At 37.0% G+C, this 17,631-nt stretch overlaps 1 protein-coding gene across 3 annotated transcripts in view; it reads left to right on the top strand.

Annotated features, from left to right (window-relative positions):
• Positions 1–17,631, top strand: part of LUZP2 (leucine zipper protein 2) — a 911,611-nt gene that overhangs the window by 780,986 nt on the left and 112,994 nt on the right. For all 3 annotated transcript variants that reach the window (XM_082342495.1, XM_082342494.1, XM_082342493.1), the window contains exon 7: positions 8,333–8,395. In XM_082342495.1, the coding sequence (XP_082198621.1) occupies positions 8,333–8,395 (63 nt within the window). The remainder of the gene's footprint in view (positions 1–8,332; positions 8,396–17,631) is intronic.

Genomic DNA, 17,631 nt, shown 5'->3' with positions numbered 1-17,631 from the left:
ATATGGCCTTTATTATGTTGAGGAAAGTTCCCTCTATGCCTACTTTCTTGAGGGTTTTTATCATAAATGGTGTTGAATTTTCTTGAAAGCTTCCTCTGCATCTATTGAGACAATCATATGGTTTTTCTCCTTCAATTTGTTAATATGATGTATCACGTTGATTGATTTGTGTATATTGAAGAATCCTTGCATTCCTGGGATAAACCCCACTTGATCATGGTGTATGATCCTTTTAATGTGCTGTTGGATTCTGTTTGCTAGTATTTTGTTGAGGATTTTTGCATCTATGTTCATCATTGATATTGGCCTGTAGTTTTCTTTCTTTGTGACATCTTTGTCTGGTTTTGGTATCAGGGTGATGGTGGCCTCGTAGAATGAGTTTGGGAGTGTTCCTCCCTCTGCTATATTTTGGAAGAGTTTGAGAAGGATGGGTGTTAGCTCTATTCTAAATGTTTGATAGAATTTGCCTGTGATGTCATCTGGTCCTGGGCTTTTGTTTGTTGGAAGATTTTTAATCACAGTTTCAATTTCAGTTCCTGTGATTGGTCTGTTCATATTTTGTATTTCTTCCTCGTTCAGTCTTGGAAGGTTGTGCATTTCTAAGAATTTGTCCATTTCTTCCAGGTGGTCCATTTTATTGGCATATAGTTGCTTGTAGTAATCTCTCATGATCCTTTGTATTTCTGCAGTGTCAGTTGTTACTTCTCCTTTTTCATTTCTAATTCTATTGATTTGAGTTTTCTCCCTTTTTTTCTTGATGAGTCTGGCTAATGGTTTATCAATTTTGTTTATCTTCTCAAAGAGCAAGCTTTTAGTTTTACTGATCTTTGCTATCGTTTCCTTCATTTCTTTTTCATTTGTTTCTGATATGATCTTTATGATTTCTTTCCTTCTGCTAACTTTGGGGTTTTCTTGTCTTCTTTCTCTAATTGCTTTAGGTGTAAGGTTATGTTGTTTATTTGAGATGTTTCTTGTTTCTTAAGGTGGGATTGTATTGCCATAAACTTACCTCTTAGAACTGCTTTTGCTGCATCCCATAGGTTTTGGGTCATCGTGTTTTCATTGTTATTTGTTTCTAGGTATTTTTTGATTTCCTCTTTGATTTCTTCAGTGATATCTTGGTTATTAAGTAGTGTATTGTTTAGCCTCCATGTGTTTGTATTTTTTACAGATTTTTTTCATGTAATTGATATCTAGTCTCATAGCGTTGTGGTCGGAAAAGATGCTTGATATGATTTCAATTTTCATAAATTTACCAAGGCTTGATTTGTGACCCAAGATATGATCTGTCCTGGAGAATGTTCCATGAGCACTTGAGAAGAATGTGTATTCTGTTGTTTTTGGATGGAATGTCCTGTAAATATCAATTAAGTCCATCTTGTTTAATGTATCATTTAAAGCTTGTGTTTCCTTATTTATTTTCATTTTGGAAGATCTGTCCATTGGTAAAAGTGGGGTGTTAAAGTCCCCTACTGTGATTGTGTTACTGTCGCTTTCCCCTTTTATGGCTGTTAGTATTTGCCTTATGTTTCGAGGTGCTCCTATGTTGGGTGCATAAATATTTACAATTGTTATATCTTCTTCTTGGATTGATCCCTTGATCATTATGTAGTGTCCTTCTTTGTCTCTTGTGATAGTCTTTGTTTTAAAGTCTATTTTGTCTGATATGAGAATTGCTACTCCAGCTTTCTTTTGATTTCCATTTGCATGGAATATCTTTTTCCATCCCCTCACTTTCAGTCTGTATGTGTCCCTAGGTCTGAAATGGGTCTCTTGTACACAGCATATATATGGGTCTTGTTTTTGTGTCCATTCAGTCAGTCTATGTCTTTTGGTTGGAGCATTTAATCCATTTACATTTAAGGTAATTATCGATATGTATGTTCCTATTACCATTTTCTTAATTGTTCTGGGTTTGTTATTGTAGGTGTTTTTCTTCTCTTGTGTTTCCTGCCTAGAGAAGTTCCTTTAGCATTTGTTGTAAAGCTGGTTTGGTGGTGCTGAATTCTCTTAGCTTTTGCTTGTCTGTAAAGTTTTTAATTTCTCCGTCAATCTGAATGAGATCTTTGCTGGGTAGAGTAATCCTGGTTGTAGGTTTTTCTCCTTCATCACTTTAAATATGTCCTGCCACTCCCTTCTGGCTTGCAGAGTTTCTGCTGAAAAATCAGCTGTTAACCTTATGGGGATTCCCTTGTGTGTTATTTGTTGTTTTTCCCTTGCTGCTTTTAATATTTTTTCTTTGTATTTAATTTTTGAGTTTGATTAATATGTGTCTTGGCATGTTTCTCTTTGGATTTATCCTGTATAAGACTCTCTGTGCTTCCTGGATTGATTAAATATTTCCTTTCCCATATTAGGGAAGTTTTCAACTATAATCTCTTCAAGTATTTTCTCAGTCCCTTTCTCTTTCTCTTCTTCTGGGACCCCTATAATTTGAATGTTCGTGCGTATAATGTTGTCCCAGGTGTCTCTGAGACTGTCCTCAATTCTTTTCCTTCTTTTTTCTTTATTGTGTTCTGTGGTAGTTTTTTCCACTACTTTATCTTCCAGGTCACTTATCCATTCTTCTGCCTCAGTTATTCTGCTATTGATCCCTTCTAGAGAATTTTAAATTTCACTTATCATGTTGTTCATCACTGTTTGTTTGCTGTTTAGTTTCTCTAGGTCCTTGTTAAACGTTTCTTGTATTTTCTCCATTCTGTTTCCAAGATTTTGGATCATCTTTACTATCATTATTCTAATTCTTTTTCAGGTAGACTGCCTATTTCCTCTTCATTTGTTGGGTTTGGTGGGTTTTTGCCTTGCTCCTTCATCTGCTGTGTGTTTCTCTGTCTTCTCGTTTTGCTTAACTTACTGTGTTTGGGGTCTCCTTTTCGCAGACTGCTGGTTCGTAATTCCCGTTGTTTTTGGTGTCTGTCCCCAGTGGCTAAGGTTGGTTCAGTGGGTTGTGTAGGCTTTCTGGTGGAGGGGACTAGTGCCTGTGTTCTGGTGGATGAGGCTGGATCTTGTCTTTCTTGTGGGCAGGTCCACGTTTGGTGGTGTGTTTTAGGGTGTCTGTGGCCTTATTATGATTTTAGGCAGCCTCTCTGCTAATGGATTGGGTTGTGTTCCTGTCTTGCTAGTTGTTTGGCATAGGGTGTCCAGCACTGTAGTTTTCTTGTCGTTGAGTGGAGCTGGGTCTTGGCATTGAGATGGAGATCTCTGGGAGATTTTTGCCGTTTGATATTACGTGGAGCTGGGAGATCTCTTGGGGACCAGTGTCCTGAACTTAGCTCTCCCACCTTAGAGGCACAGCCCTGATGCCTGGCTGGAGCACCAAGAGTCTTTCATCCACACGGCTCAGAATAAAAGGGAGAAAAAGAAAGAAAGAAAGAAAGAAGATGATAAAATAAAATAAAATAAAGTAAAATAAAATAAAGTTATTAAAATAAAAAAATAATTATAAAAAAAATTCTTTTAAGTAATAAAAGAACGAAAGAAAGAAAAAAAAGAGCAACCAAACCAAAAAACAAATCCACCAATGATAACAAGTGCTAAAAACTATACTAAAAAAAAAACAAAAAACAATGGACAGACAGAACCCTAGGACAAATGGTAAACAAAATCACACACAGAAGCATACACATACACACTCCCAAAAAAAGAAAAAGGGAAAAATATATATCGTTGCTCCCAAAGTCCACCTCCTCAATTTGGGATGATTCATTGTCTATTCAGGTATTCCACAGATGCAGGGTACATCAAGCTGATTGTGGAGATTTAATCCGCTGCTCCTGAGGCTGCTGGGGGAAATTTCCGTTTATCTTCTTTGATCGACAGCTCCCGTGGTTCAGCTTTGGATTTGGACCCGCCTCTGCGTGTAGGTCACCTGAGGGCGTCTGTTCTTCACTCAGACAGGACGGGGTTAAAGGAGCAGCTGCTTCCAGGGCTCTGGCTCACTCAGGCCGGGGGGAGGGAGGGGTACGGATGCGGGGCGAGCCTGCAGCAGCAGAGGCCAACATGATGTTGCAGCAGCCTGAGGCACGCCGTGCGTTCTCCTGGGGAAGTTGCCCCTGGATCACGGGACCCTGGCAGTGGCGGCTGCACCGGCTCCCGGGAGGGGCAGTGTGGAGAGTGACCTGTGCTCGCACACAGGCTTCTTGGTGGCGGCAGCAGCAGCCTCAGCGCTTCATGCCCGTCTCTGGGGTCCGCGCTGATAGCCGCGGCTTGCGCCCATCTCTGGAGCTCCTTTAAGCGGCGCTCTGAATCCCCTCTCCTCACGCACCAGGAAACAAAGAGGCAAGAAAAAGTCTCTTGCCTCTTCGGCAGCTGCAGACTTTTTCCCGGACTCCCTCCCGGCTAGCTGTGGTGCACCAACCCCTTCAGGCTGTGTTCACGCCGCCAACCCCAGCCCTCTCCCTGGGATCCGACCAAAGCCCGAGCCTCAGCTCCCAGGCCCCGCCCGCCCTGGCGGATGAGCAGACAAGCCTCTCGGGCTGGTGAGTGCTGGTTGGCGCCGATCCTCTGTGCGGGAATCTCTCCGCTTTTCCCTCCGCACCCCTGTGGCTGCGCTCTCCTCCGTAGCTCCGAAGCTTCCCCCCTCCACCACCTGCAGTCTCTGCCCGCGAAGGGGCTTCTTAGTGTGTGGAAACCTTTCCTCCTTCACAGCTCCCTCCCACTGGTGCAGGTCCCGTCCCTATTCTTTAGTCTCTGTTTTTTCTTTTTTCTTTTGCCCTACCCAAGTACGGGGGGAGTTTCTTGCCTTTTGGGAGGTCTGAGGTTTTCTGCCAGGATTCAGTAGGTGTTCTGTAGGAGTTGTTCCACATGCAGATGTATTTTTGATGTATTTGTTGAGAGGAAGGTGAGCTCCACGTCTTACTCTACCGCCATCTTGAAGCTCCGCCTCTATTTTTTCTTTTTTAAATAGATTTTATTTTTTTAGACAAGCTTTAGGTTCACAGCAAAATTGAGCAGAAAGTTCGGAGAGCTCCCAGGTACTCCCTGCCCCCACACAGCCCCCCATTAGCAGCATCCTCCACCAGAGCGGTAAATGTGCTATAATCAATGAAGCTGCACTGACACATCTTTATCACCCACAGTCCCTAGTTGAGTTTAGGTTTCATTTTTAGTTGTTTACATTCTATAGAGTTTGACAAACATATAACCACCCTTACAGTATCGTATAGAATAGTTTCACTGACTTATTCTGTGTTTTAAGAAGCCCTCCAGGTGATTCTCGTGCACATTAAAGTCTGGCAACCATTTCATTACAGGATAGAATTTTTTAAAGCTAAAAGTTCAAAAAATAGCCAAGAAATTAAGACTGCATTAAATCCTACATCTAAACTGAAGGAGTACTTGATTTATCCTGCTCTCCTACTCTCCTGTTTTTTATTGAGGTATATATAGTTGATTTCCAATATTATATTAGTTTCAGGTGTGCAACGTAGGGATTCAATATTTTTATAGATTATACTCCATTTAAAATTATTACAAAATAATGATTATATTTGCCTGTTCTGTGCAATATATCCTTGTTGCTTATTTATTTTATGCATGGTAGTTGGTAACTCTTAATCCCATACACCTGTCTTGCCCCTTCCTACCTCCCCCTCCCCATTGGTAACCGCTAGTTTGTTCTCTATATCTATGAGTCTGTTTCTGTTTTTTTATTTAGATTTATTTGTTTTGTTTTTTAGATTCCACATATAAGTGATAACATAGAGTATTTGTCTTTCTCTGTCTGACTTATTTCACTAAGCATAATACCCTCTAGGTCCATCCAGCATATTGCAAATGGCAAAATTTAATTCTTTTTATGGCCAAATAATGTTTCATTGTATATATTTATACCACATTCTTTTTATCCATTCATCTGTTGATGGACACTTAAGTTGCTTCCATATCTTGGCTATTGAAGGAATGCTGCTATGAACATTGGAGTGCATGTATCTTTTTGAATTACTGTTTTTATTTTCTTCAAATATATACCCAACAGTGGGATTGCTGGGTCATATGGTAGTTCTGTTTTTAGTTGTTTGAGTAAGCGCCACATTGTTTTCCATAGTAGCTGCACCAACTTAAAATACCAGCAACAGTGTACTAGGGTTCTCTTTTCTCCACATCCTTGCCAACATTTGTTATTTGTAGACTTTTTGATGATGGCCATTCGGACAGGTGTGAGGTGATATCTCTTTCTGGTTTTGATTTGCATGTCCTTGATGATTAGCAGTGTTGAGCATCTTTTCATGTGCCTGTTGGCCATCTGCATTTCCTCTTTGGAAAAGGGTCTATTCAGTTCTTCTGCCCTTTTTTAAAAAAATTTTTATTGGAGTATAGTTGCTTTACAATGTTGTGTTATTTTCTGCTCTACAGCAGAGTGAATCAGTTATACACATATCCCTGCTTTTTTAGATTTCCTTCCCATTAGGTCACCACAGAGCACTGAGTAGAGTTCCCTGTGCTATACAGTAGGTTCTCATTAGTCTTCTGCCCATTTTTTAACAAGGTTGTTGTTGTTGTTGTTTGATGTTGAGTTGTATGAGCTATTTGTATATGTTGGATATTAACCCCTTATCAGTCATATCATTCACAAATATCTTCTCCCATTCAATAGGTTGTCTTATCGTTTTGTGGATGGTTTCCTTTGCTGTGCAAAAGCTTTTAAGTTTAATTCGGTCCCATTTGTTTATTTTTGCTTTTGTTTCCTTTGCTTTAGGAAATGGATCCAAAAAATTATTGCAATGATTTATGTCCTGCCTATGTTTTGCTCTAGGAGTTTTATAGTATCCAGTCTTACATTTATGTCTTTAATCTATCTTGAGTTTACTTTTGTATATGGTGCTAGAGAATGTTCCGTTTCATTTTTTACATGTAACTGTTATGGCCAGCAACTTTTAAAATTAAATTTTATTGAGATATAATTTACATAGAATTTTATTGAGATGTAATTTACATAGAATTCATCATATATACTTCAATGGTTTTAATCAATATTCAGGATAGAGGATATTTTCATCACCTCCAAAGTTCCCACTTCATATTTTATAATCTCTACCACCAACCCCCAGCCCACATCAGCTACTAACCTGATTTATGTCCCTAGTCTTTTGTCTTTTCTAGAATATCATATATATGGTATTATATAAAATATAGCTTTTTGTGACTGGATTCTTTCACATAGTCTAATACATTTGAAATACATCTATATTGTTACGTTTCAGACTTTATTTTTAAAAATGCCTAACCGTATTTTAGTATTTCATTTCATGGATGTACCATAATTTGTTTACTATTCATCAGTTAATGGACATGTGGGATATTTCCAGCTTTTGACTATTATGAATAAATATACTATAAACATTTATGTATATATTATAATTTCTCTTAGGTAGATACCTAGAAAGAATTTCTGTATAATTTATATTTATAAGAAACTGCCAAAGAGTTTCCCAAAATGACTAAACCATTTGGCATTCCCACTTAACTATTTTTTCAAATATCATTTTCATGTGACTATGATAATCTATTTGCATGTGTTCTTTTTATCCTACTGAAGAATTAGAACCTATAATCTTACATGTAGAAAGACAAATAATTGAGATCATAGTGTTAGAATGTTTGAAATTGGGTCTGCTTTGGAAAAATAGGAATGCTAGATCAGCATCTGTGGCTCACCAGAACGTATTCCAAACAGTAGACAAACATGTCTCCTGGGAAAGATTTCTTTGTTATAAGCACTTTTATGTTTGTAATGGTCCTCTTAACAAGTGCATTATTCTAAAGGGCAAACACTCTTCACCTTAGCATCTTAGCATTCTAGCTACTTCCCTCACCTCATGTCACGTTTGCTTGCTACCTTCCCTTTGTACGTACGTCAAATTTAAAGTTGGTTGCCAACTGAATCTTATGCATATTTAATCTTAAAAAAATTCATGTAATTGAAAATAAGTAGTGAAAACTGAGGCATACATATCCATAGATATATTTAGCATCTAAAGTTTAATTGTTGGATATGTTTAGGTGACTCAAATTCTGTGTGTGTTTGTTTTTTGGCAGGGAGAGTGGAAGAGATTGAAGAGAGGAACAATAAGCCACTTTTCTAAAATATTACCTTTTAAACAATATGCTTCCTTTGAACAGGTTTTGGTTTTCTCTTCCTGCCTAGAATAGCTGGATGTCTGACTCCCAAAGCAAAGATTAAGCTTTTCTGTTTCACTTCCAAACTAGTTGAGCTCTTTTTTCTTTGGCTGAAAAATTCATTCTTATGCAGTTTAAAAGAATTTTAATCTTCAAGTTTGAAAACATAAATGAAATTAAGTCACTAATCCTTTTTTTTCTTTTTTTTTTTAAGTCAAAAAAAATCCAAGCCCAGCTGAAGGAGCTTCGTTATGGGAAGAAGGATTTATTATTTAAGGTAAGTGTCTTCCTCCCTACCCCGTCCACCTGGCTAGCTCAATACCTAAACTATCTAAAATATCATTTAGCTTAAATTTAATTTCCAGATTTTCACAAGAATTAAAGTTGTATTTGACTGAATTGAAGGTGTTTTCATTTTATTGCCTACTTAATTAATGGAGATAAATACAGATATGGTTTCCTAGGTACATTCTTAATCAAAGGCAGGCTTCATTCCAAAGTGTTTAAAGTCCCTTTGTGAGCTTCAGTTACTTTAATTCAACATTGAGGAATGTCTTTCAGAATATTTACATTAAGGAGAGCATGTACTGAACAAGTTTCCACAGATGAGGTCTACTGGTGACTTACATTCTTGACTTCCAGAGATGCCTATATAAATCTTCTTATTATAGTCTCCATGTTTAATCATGGTTGATTGATTTTGGTTATTGATACTTTATAAGACTATCAGTGCCTATGTATAGGTAGACATCTATCACAAACTATGGTTATGGTTGACTAACTAATGGCCTCCCAAATATATCCACTTGCTAATCCCTGGAACCCGTGAATGTTATATTTTATGGCAAAGGAGACTTTGCAGGGGTGATTCAGTTAAGGATCTTGAGATGGGAAGATTATCCCACGTTATCTAGTATAATCGCACAAGTTTTTAATAGGAGTAAGACAGGACTGCCTAAGTAAAAAGAAGATTATGTAACCACGGAAGCTGGGGGAGGAAAGACAATGTAAAGGATTTTCCCCCTATAGCCTCCAGAAAAAACAGCCCTTTCAACACCTTGATTTTGTTCCATAAAATTCATTTCAAACTTCTGACTTTCAGAACAAAAAGAGAATAAACTGTGTTGTTGTTTAAGCCACTTAGTTCATGGTAGTTTGTTATAGTAGCAAGAAGAAACTAATAGAGATATTTCCTTTTATCTCCATTGAGCAGAGGAGATAGAAGCAGGTGCCTTTAATTGTGCCATCTGCATTCCCAAATGCGGTAGAGTGATAGAGTATTAGGCTCTTAGTAGTAGGAATAATAATTTGTTTAATAAATAAGTGCAAATTACTTTGTGCATAATATCTATTTTTCAAAAATGTGTTCACTACAATGATCATCCCAATCTATGAGTATCAGGTTTAAAGTACAGAAAATTCTTCACATTATCTAATGGTTGGAAAATCCTTTAATTTTTCTGATTAAAACAGTAAGAAATGACTTCTCACTCTTCTCCGACACACTTATTTTTGGCTTAGAATCATGGGAAGGTGTTTCTGTTATGTAAACCAATATCTATTAAATCCTTATTCCATGCAAGTCATGAGTCTGGGCACATTTTGCCATTTAGTCTTTCATAAATATGCTTCCTGCCATTCCTTTAACCTCATCTATAACAAGATATTCTCCAGCACACCAAGAAAACTTTGAATTAATTCTCATTAATGCTTACTGACTCTCAGCACTGCTCATTGCATGTGATAAATAGATAAGATAAAATTATAAAATCCAAGGTATTTGCCTGTGTACCTTCAATCTTTCATACTGAGACTCTTAAGCTCAGGGTATCTTAACTTTTACATTCAGCTTGGCCTTAGCTTTTTGCAGTCATCAATAACAAATAATTGAAATTGGCAAAAAAAAAAAAACCCAGTGTGTGTGTGTGTGTGTGTGTTCACATTTGCAAAGAAACATCTAGTTATCTGATTTGGTTAACTTAATAAGATCAAGAATATAATAAGAGAATTCCAAGCTCCCTAGAGCTGATAAGTTTTAGGTATTAGGCTGGGAGATTTATGTAAAGATAGAAAATCATATGAGGCTTTTTAAATTTTTTGAATTTCATTTCTCAAATTGAAGAGTTATAGAAAGAAAAGTTGGGAGAAAAGAATGAGGAGATCCAATAATTTTCCATGATTTACTTCTTTGTAATATGACAGTTGTTAAATATAGATTAGTAATTTATCAACTTTCAGAAATTACCAAAATCAAGATTTGTTGAAAATCTGTATTACTTGAAAAAATGAGACATTATTTGTAAGCCTTGTTATTTTAGGCCACTTTGAGAAGAGCACTTTTATATGAAATCAAGTGAATTGTGTATGAATAGACCATGAAGTTGCATAAATTAGGATGTCTTCCCATATTCTCTCCCCAAAACACTGTTTAATTTTTATTAACTCCAATAACAAGAGATCTAGAAGCATGGCAATTTTAGTAGCTAAATTAACTTATTCAGTAGCTAAACAATGTCAACAAGGACCCAGAGTTTTTTGTTTGTTTGTGTTTCAGACTTTTTCATATCATGATCCTCACATAACTGACTTGTTCTAAGCTTTGATTGCTCATTATATAGTGATAGTGTCTAAAGAGCTATATACCTGTGTACAAAGTCAAAGAAGAAAAGGGTGCGCGGGAAGATGTTTGCCCTTGAGTGTCATAATTTTTGTAAAGGAGGAACATTTTTTGAGAAGTCTCCCTAAACTTGGGCATGCCCCCATGCAAAAATGAGACTTTAGTGTTTTCAGCTTCTACTGTGAAAGGTTGCTTCTTTTTAGAAGTAAAGAAATCTAATTGTTAATGGAGAGGCAACCAAACAATTTCTGCTATAATGTACTCATCCACGCATCTTGATGACAACTTACATTTATATCATCTCATTTGCTTAGTTTTATATCAACAGTGCACATTTTAGGTATTGTATAAACATATATTAAATAAATGAATGAATACATACATACATACATACGTATGTACATGGATACACAAGTAGATAGGTCAGGGCAGTAGAGAGTAGAAACTAATGTCTGTGACCACAGGAATCCATCCATGCACCTATTAAAATGAGTCCACAAATATTTTTGGCAATAACTTGCTGAATCCTGAGATAAGTAGCAAAATATTTTATTTCCCTGGAAGTAGTTTCCTGAGAAAATATTCAGTTTTGAATAGATTTGATGGTTTTTAGTGAAGATAATCTTTGAAGGAGCAATGCCTGCCGCTAAAACACGTGAATTTTATCTTAAAAATAATGGCATGTGCTGACAATTGCAAGACATGTTGATAAATTCAGTGTCCTTATTAATGTTTGAGAGCTGGCTTTTGATTAGGGAAGGCTGCCAGCAGCAGTAAACATTCTCTACTAAGGAAAGAACTGAGGCCCTGCGGATTGTTATTTGCCCAGGACTTGAGTTACTTTTTATCTTCCTTGATTCAATTTGGAGTTGATATTCTCTGGAATACCTACCCTCCATTTTGCGCCTCTATTTTACTTTTACATATACTTATTTTTTTAATTTCAGAAGAATTATTTTCTTAGTATAGAACAATTTCAAAACATGTCTAAATGTATAAGGCCAAAAAAAGTAAACAAAGCACTTAAAATCCCATCAGTTGGAGCACACTCAATATTTTGAAATATTTTGTATTTCTGTTTAGTTCCTTTTGTATTAGGCATAATCTGCTTTGTGATTAACATATGTATGTTAATATAGATTATATATTATACATATTCTGCTTTTTTTAAACATAAAAGTATCCTTTAGTTATAATTTCTCCATAAAAATTTAAAAGTGTAATTTTATGATATGTGTGCCAAAAGTAACTTTTTTCCTTATAAATATATGTGAATAGAGAAGATGTGGCACATATATACAATGGAATATTACTCAGCCATTAAAAAGAATGAAATAATGCCATTTGCAGCAACATGGATGGACCTAGAGATTGTCATACTGAGTGAAGTAAGTCATATAGAGAAAGACAAATATTGTATGTTATCACTTATATGTGGAATCTAAAAAAAGTGATACAAATGAACTTATTTACAAAACAGAAATAGACTCACGGACTTAGAGAACAAATGTATGGTTACCAGGGGCAAGGGTGGCAGGGGAGAGATAGGGAGTTTGAGATTGACATGTACACACTGCTGTATTTAAAACGGATAACCAACAAGGACCTACTGTATAGCACAGGGAATGCTGCTCAATATTATGTAACAACCTAAATGGGAAAAGAACTTGAAAAAGAATAGATCCACGTATATGTATAACTGTATCACTTTGCTGTACACCTGAAACTAGCACATCATTTTTAATCAACTATACTCCAGTATAAAATAAAAAGTTAAAAAAGTATGTGTATGATGACTTTAATTTATGCTCTGATGAAAAACGTGTTCTTATTTTTATCTCAAAGTGTAGTTTTTATTGAATGTGTATCTAACTATAAAGTAATTCACTAAAATTATTGAAAACTTTTAAAGTTATTGAAACCTAATACACATTATTTTTGGAGTTTGGATTTTTTAACTTGAATGAGGAATAACTGACAAATATGATCATATATATTTAAAGTGTACAGCATGACGATTTGATGTACAAATACATTGTGGAATGATTACCAAGATCAAAATAATGAACACATCCCTCACCTCACATAGTTAACTATTTTCCGTGTGTGTAGTGAGAAGGATTTAGATCTACTCTCAGCAATTTTGAATGATAAATACCCCGTTATTAACCACAGTCACCATGCTATACATTTGATCCTCAGCACTTATTCTTCTTATAAATGCACATTTGTACACTTTGACATCCATCACATCATTTCCCTCCTCTCTGCTCCTTGCAACCACCATTCAATTCTTTGTTCCTATAAAATCAGCCTTTTTTTTTTTGAAGATTCCACATATAAGTGACAACATACAGTATTTTCTTTCTCTGTCTGGCTTATTTCACTTAGGTTGTCACAAATGGCCTGGCTTTGGTAAGGAAAGACTTTCCCCAAATGTGGTTGTGAGGGTATCTTTTATTCCTGAAAGAGCACAACAGAATAGTCTCCATGCAGCTCCATCAGCTGAGGTCAATGTTAGCACAGACTGTAGGGGTCCACTGTGCTCAAGACGGCCGAGGTCCTGTGGTTGGTGGTGGTGGCTAAGGTTATTGACTTCCTGAGTGGCAAAGACTGCTGAGATTCTCCTATTCTCCTTTTTCACTTGTGGGAAGATGTTCTAGCCAAGGGGATCCCTCTTACTGGCTGGTCTGGTGTGCTGGCACTCAGAGCAGTAGTGGAGCCAGAGTCCTAGGATCAGATGCATGTGGAACTACAACAGTTCCAGGATCCTGAGGCACAGGTACACTTGTGCAGCAATGGCATTGGTGTCCGTTGTGTGAGTATCTGCAGATCTCTGGGGAACTGTAGTCTGTGTCTCTGGGACTCTCCACAGTGACTCAGATTGGGAGCAGGCAGGGAGGATACAGCAGCAGCATGGACCCTGGGATGATAGGGTGCACAATGGCTTGGGGTCAGGGTACAGTAGCAGCACAGTCTTGGGATGATGGAACAAAGTCCCAACTTTGGCCCCAGGGGGCAGTCACAGAAGAGCAGTAACATATCCCTGGTGGTGGTCCATTAAATCTGTGTTGGACCTGGAGAATGGGGCTCAGACCAGCAGCAGCATAGCCCTGGCACTAACAGGTCAGAGCTATGACCTGAGATCCTGGGGTGGGACTCAGAGCATCAGTCAGCTGGTCCCCAGAAATGATGAGTCAGAGCTGGGAACTGAGAACCCAGCAAGGCAGATCTCAGAGCAGTGTAGCAGCTCCGGTCTCATATGAGGCAACATGCTGGGGCATCCCAATCCCAGAGAATGGCTACTGGGGCCCCTTGAGGGCAGGTCTCATGCAACAATAGCTCCAGCCCTGGGGAGGAGATTCAGCAGCAGAGACTCTGAGATGCTCCATCATCAGGATCAGTGTTGGTGAAAACTATAGGAATCCACAGTGGTGAGGCTTGCAGGGGTTCTCCTGTTCTCCTTTTACCTGTGCGGTGAAGTTCTTCTGTGGGGACCCCTCCTGGCACTAAGCTGCTCTAGACTGGGAGATGGAGTGATGAAGGTAAAATGCTTCCTATGCTTTTCTATGCGACCATCATCAGTTTTTGAGCGCTACAGTGTTTTTGCTACTTTTTCATTGTAGTCTAGAGCTTTTCCTGAGATATTTTCATCAGTTTATAGTTCCTTTACTATTTTTGCTGGTTTTTTTGAGAGGAGGAGAAAAGTGTTGGGATCTCCTAGCCCTTCATCTTGCTGAGGTCAACTTTCTTAAGAAAATTATAACAGTTGACTATCCCATCTGTGTAATAATAAAAAAAAAATGTTGTGTTTAATTAAGACTTCTTTAGGAATACCCAGAGAACTGGGTATTCTCATTAAAGAAAAAAGAATAAATGAATAGGTAAATAAATATGTTAGTCTGCTCAGGCTGACATAAAAAAATACCATGGACCCGGTGGCTTAAACAACAGAAATTTATTTTCTCACAGTCTGGAGGCTGGAAAGTCTGAGATCAAGTCTGGCAGGGTTTGGTTTCTAGTGAGAGCCCTCTTCCTGGTTAGCAGAAACCACCTTCCCACTGTGTCCTCACATGGAGAACTAGCGAGCTCACTGATGTCTCTCCTTATAAGGACACTAATCCTACAGTATCAGGGTCCCACCCTTAGGACCTCATTTAACCTTAATTACCTCCTTATAGGCCCCATCTTCTAGTAAAGTCACATTAGGGGGTAGGCTTTCAACATATGAGTTTGGAGGGAGACACAATTCAGTTCATCGCAGTAATTAACTAAATAATACATGCAGTAAAGCAGTAACAAACTTTGTTGTTTGAGAAATTATAAAATGAAAATTAAATGTTTTAATTTGCCCTAAATATGATTACTGGGCAGCTTAAACATTGATTTTAAAATGTAAGCCACTCAATTTCACTTACGTACTTTTGTTGTTGTTTTGGTCACTTCAAAACAATTTACGTAATGCTCCCTAGTCACCAAAAATTAAATTTATCAGCTTGCCTATTGCCTATTGAGGTAGGGAATGCGAGACTGTTTGAGTTTTGATACCAGATTTTTCAGAAGGAGACGCTGCTGAGTTTAATTGGAAATTATCTCTGAACTCACTTTCATGTTCTATAGGCTAAAGATTACATACATTCTGGCTGGGAAGCCTTTTGAACGTATATTTTGGCCATGACAACTTCCTGGACTGACTTTTCCTCTGTGGAGACCGATATATTTATGCCTCTGGTGAAGGTTCTGTTCCACATGTCATGTTGCTAACATTTGGTCTCTTTAAAGAGCATCATAAGCATCATGTCAATCCCCATTTAATATTGTGTTTATAGTACGTATACATTTATAGAAAATAATACATGATATGTTGATGGCAAATATGCCCAAAGAATGTGTTTCTTTAAAAAATTTTTATTGCTTCATTCTAGATGTGTAACCTTGAATCTGTAGAATTTAAAAATCTCTAGTAACGATAACAACTGATATATATTGAGCACCAAACATGCTTACTCCTCAAAACAACTTAGGTATATACGTATGATGCGTTGAGTATTTGTGTGTGTATATGTATATACACACATGATGTGTGTATTGGGGGGACGGGTGTGTGTGTAAAGTGAGGCCTAAAAAGCTAATGGTCCAAGGTCATCAATAGAGTAGATATTGTGTATAACTGAGAAAGGATTTACATCTATCATATACATTCATGTTCACGGTCTGTGTCTAATCCTCTTCCCTGCCTTTTTTTTTTCTTTCTTTATCTTTCTTTCTCTTGCTTCCTGTGGTCTCCCTGGTGACTGGCTCCTCATTTTGTTATCTGCCTGTTCTTCACTCTCTAAACTCCTGACCATCTTTCTATTGCTTACTAGTTGTAGCACATATTGAATAATCCATCTTGCTTTGTCCTCTGGTACTTGCAAAATCTTTGCCGATGTCCTGACCTTCAAATGCATAGACGTTTTTGGTCCCAGTATCCATCTTTTTCCCTACATTCCAGTCTTCTGAGACATTCTATTTGGATGCATCTAGCTGTTTTATGAAAAGAACTATGACATATTAGATTTCCAGCGAGGGATACCAATTTTGCGACTATTTCTATTAGTTATTCAATAAAACCAACTTCATAAAAACTACGTGTTATTCAGTGTTTGAAACACAATAATGAATTATTTAAGTTACTGCCTACATGAAGTTTATAGCCTATCGATAAAAATAGTGCCTTATATGTATTTAGCATTTTATACTCTACCCAGTGCTGTGATGTACATTATTTCATTTGATCCTCGCTACAATCTCCATGAGACAGAGAGGAGAAGTTGTAGAATCCATTTTACCATAAGGGTATTGAGACCTTGAGAAGTTTGACAATTACTCCAGGCTACCAAAACATTTATTTGCAAAGCTAATTTATTAACAGATTGAAACCATCACTATTTTATGTATTTATTTTAATATTTATTTAGTTATTTATTTAAAATTGAACTGACTTAGAGTTTCTTGGCTCAAGTATATTTGACAGAAATTTATAGTTATTCCTTTGATAACTATTTCTATCGCATAGTTATACCATTGTATCAAAATTCTGACAATTATTCTGCCGTGTTTGGTGATAGATCAGATAACACTCATTTTGAAACTCTGACATCAAAATGGCATGTGTTCTCATTGGTATTTTCTCTAGAAACCAGATGTGTTCAACTGGTATCTGCTTCTGAAAATAGGAATATTGCCACATGAATTCCCAAGTATGGATCCAACAAGTGTCAGATTATTTTCTGATGATTTGAGTCTTCTATAAGGGAATTTCATGAAGCAGTTGTCCCTTAATTTTTAAACCCTTGTATAAATTAAGATAATTTTTGTGCATCTGTCTTTCATTAACTTACATTTATCTCATCCATGTGTTAAACCATTTTTTAATGAACAAAAGCATTTTCAGTGCCACTCATTTGTTATGTGTCAATTTATCTCCAGTTAAGTGAGTTTTGGCCCTAAAAATATAGGCACCTTACAGAAGAGGTTAAAGGGGTTACTGATTTTATTTTCTTCCATGATTTAACAAACTTTAATTTTCAAAACACATTCATTTGTGCCTCAAAATAATTTTATGAATCAGTCAGGGCACCTGATACTGTCACCTTAGCATGTATCAGAAAAACAAGGCCTAGAGAAGGTAAAAGACTTATCTAAAATCATAGAACTAGTAAGTGGCAGAGTTTTATTCTAATCTAGGTCCTGTGACTCCACTATATCACATTTTTCAGTTATATTTCTACTTTGCTTCTTAGGGGGACCTATAGATTATACTTTTCAGAAATATTTTCTACTATACTAATTCAAAGATTAAAAGGGCAAATATGCATAGCTGGAAGTATAACTTGTTGATATAAAAAATAATC

This window comes from Balaenoptera borealis (assembly GCF_965194805.1).
Source record: "Balaenoptera borealis genome assembly, chromosome: 11".
NCBI classification, from domain to species: Eukaryota; Metazoa; Chordata; class Mammalia; order Artiodactyla; family Balaenopteridae; genus Balaenoptera; species Balaenoptera borealis.
Note: the sequence above shows the minus strand (reverse complement) of the source record. Positions and strands in the feature narration are given on the sequence as shown.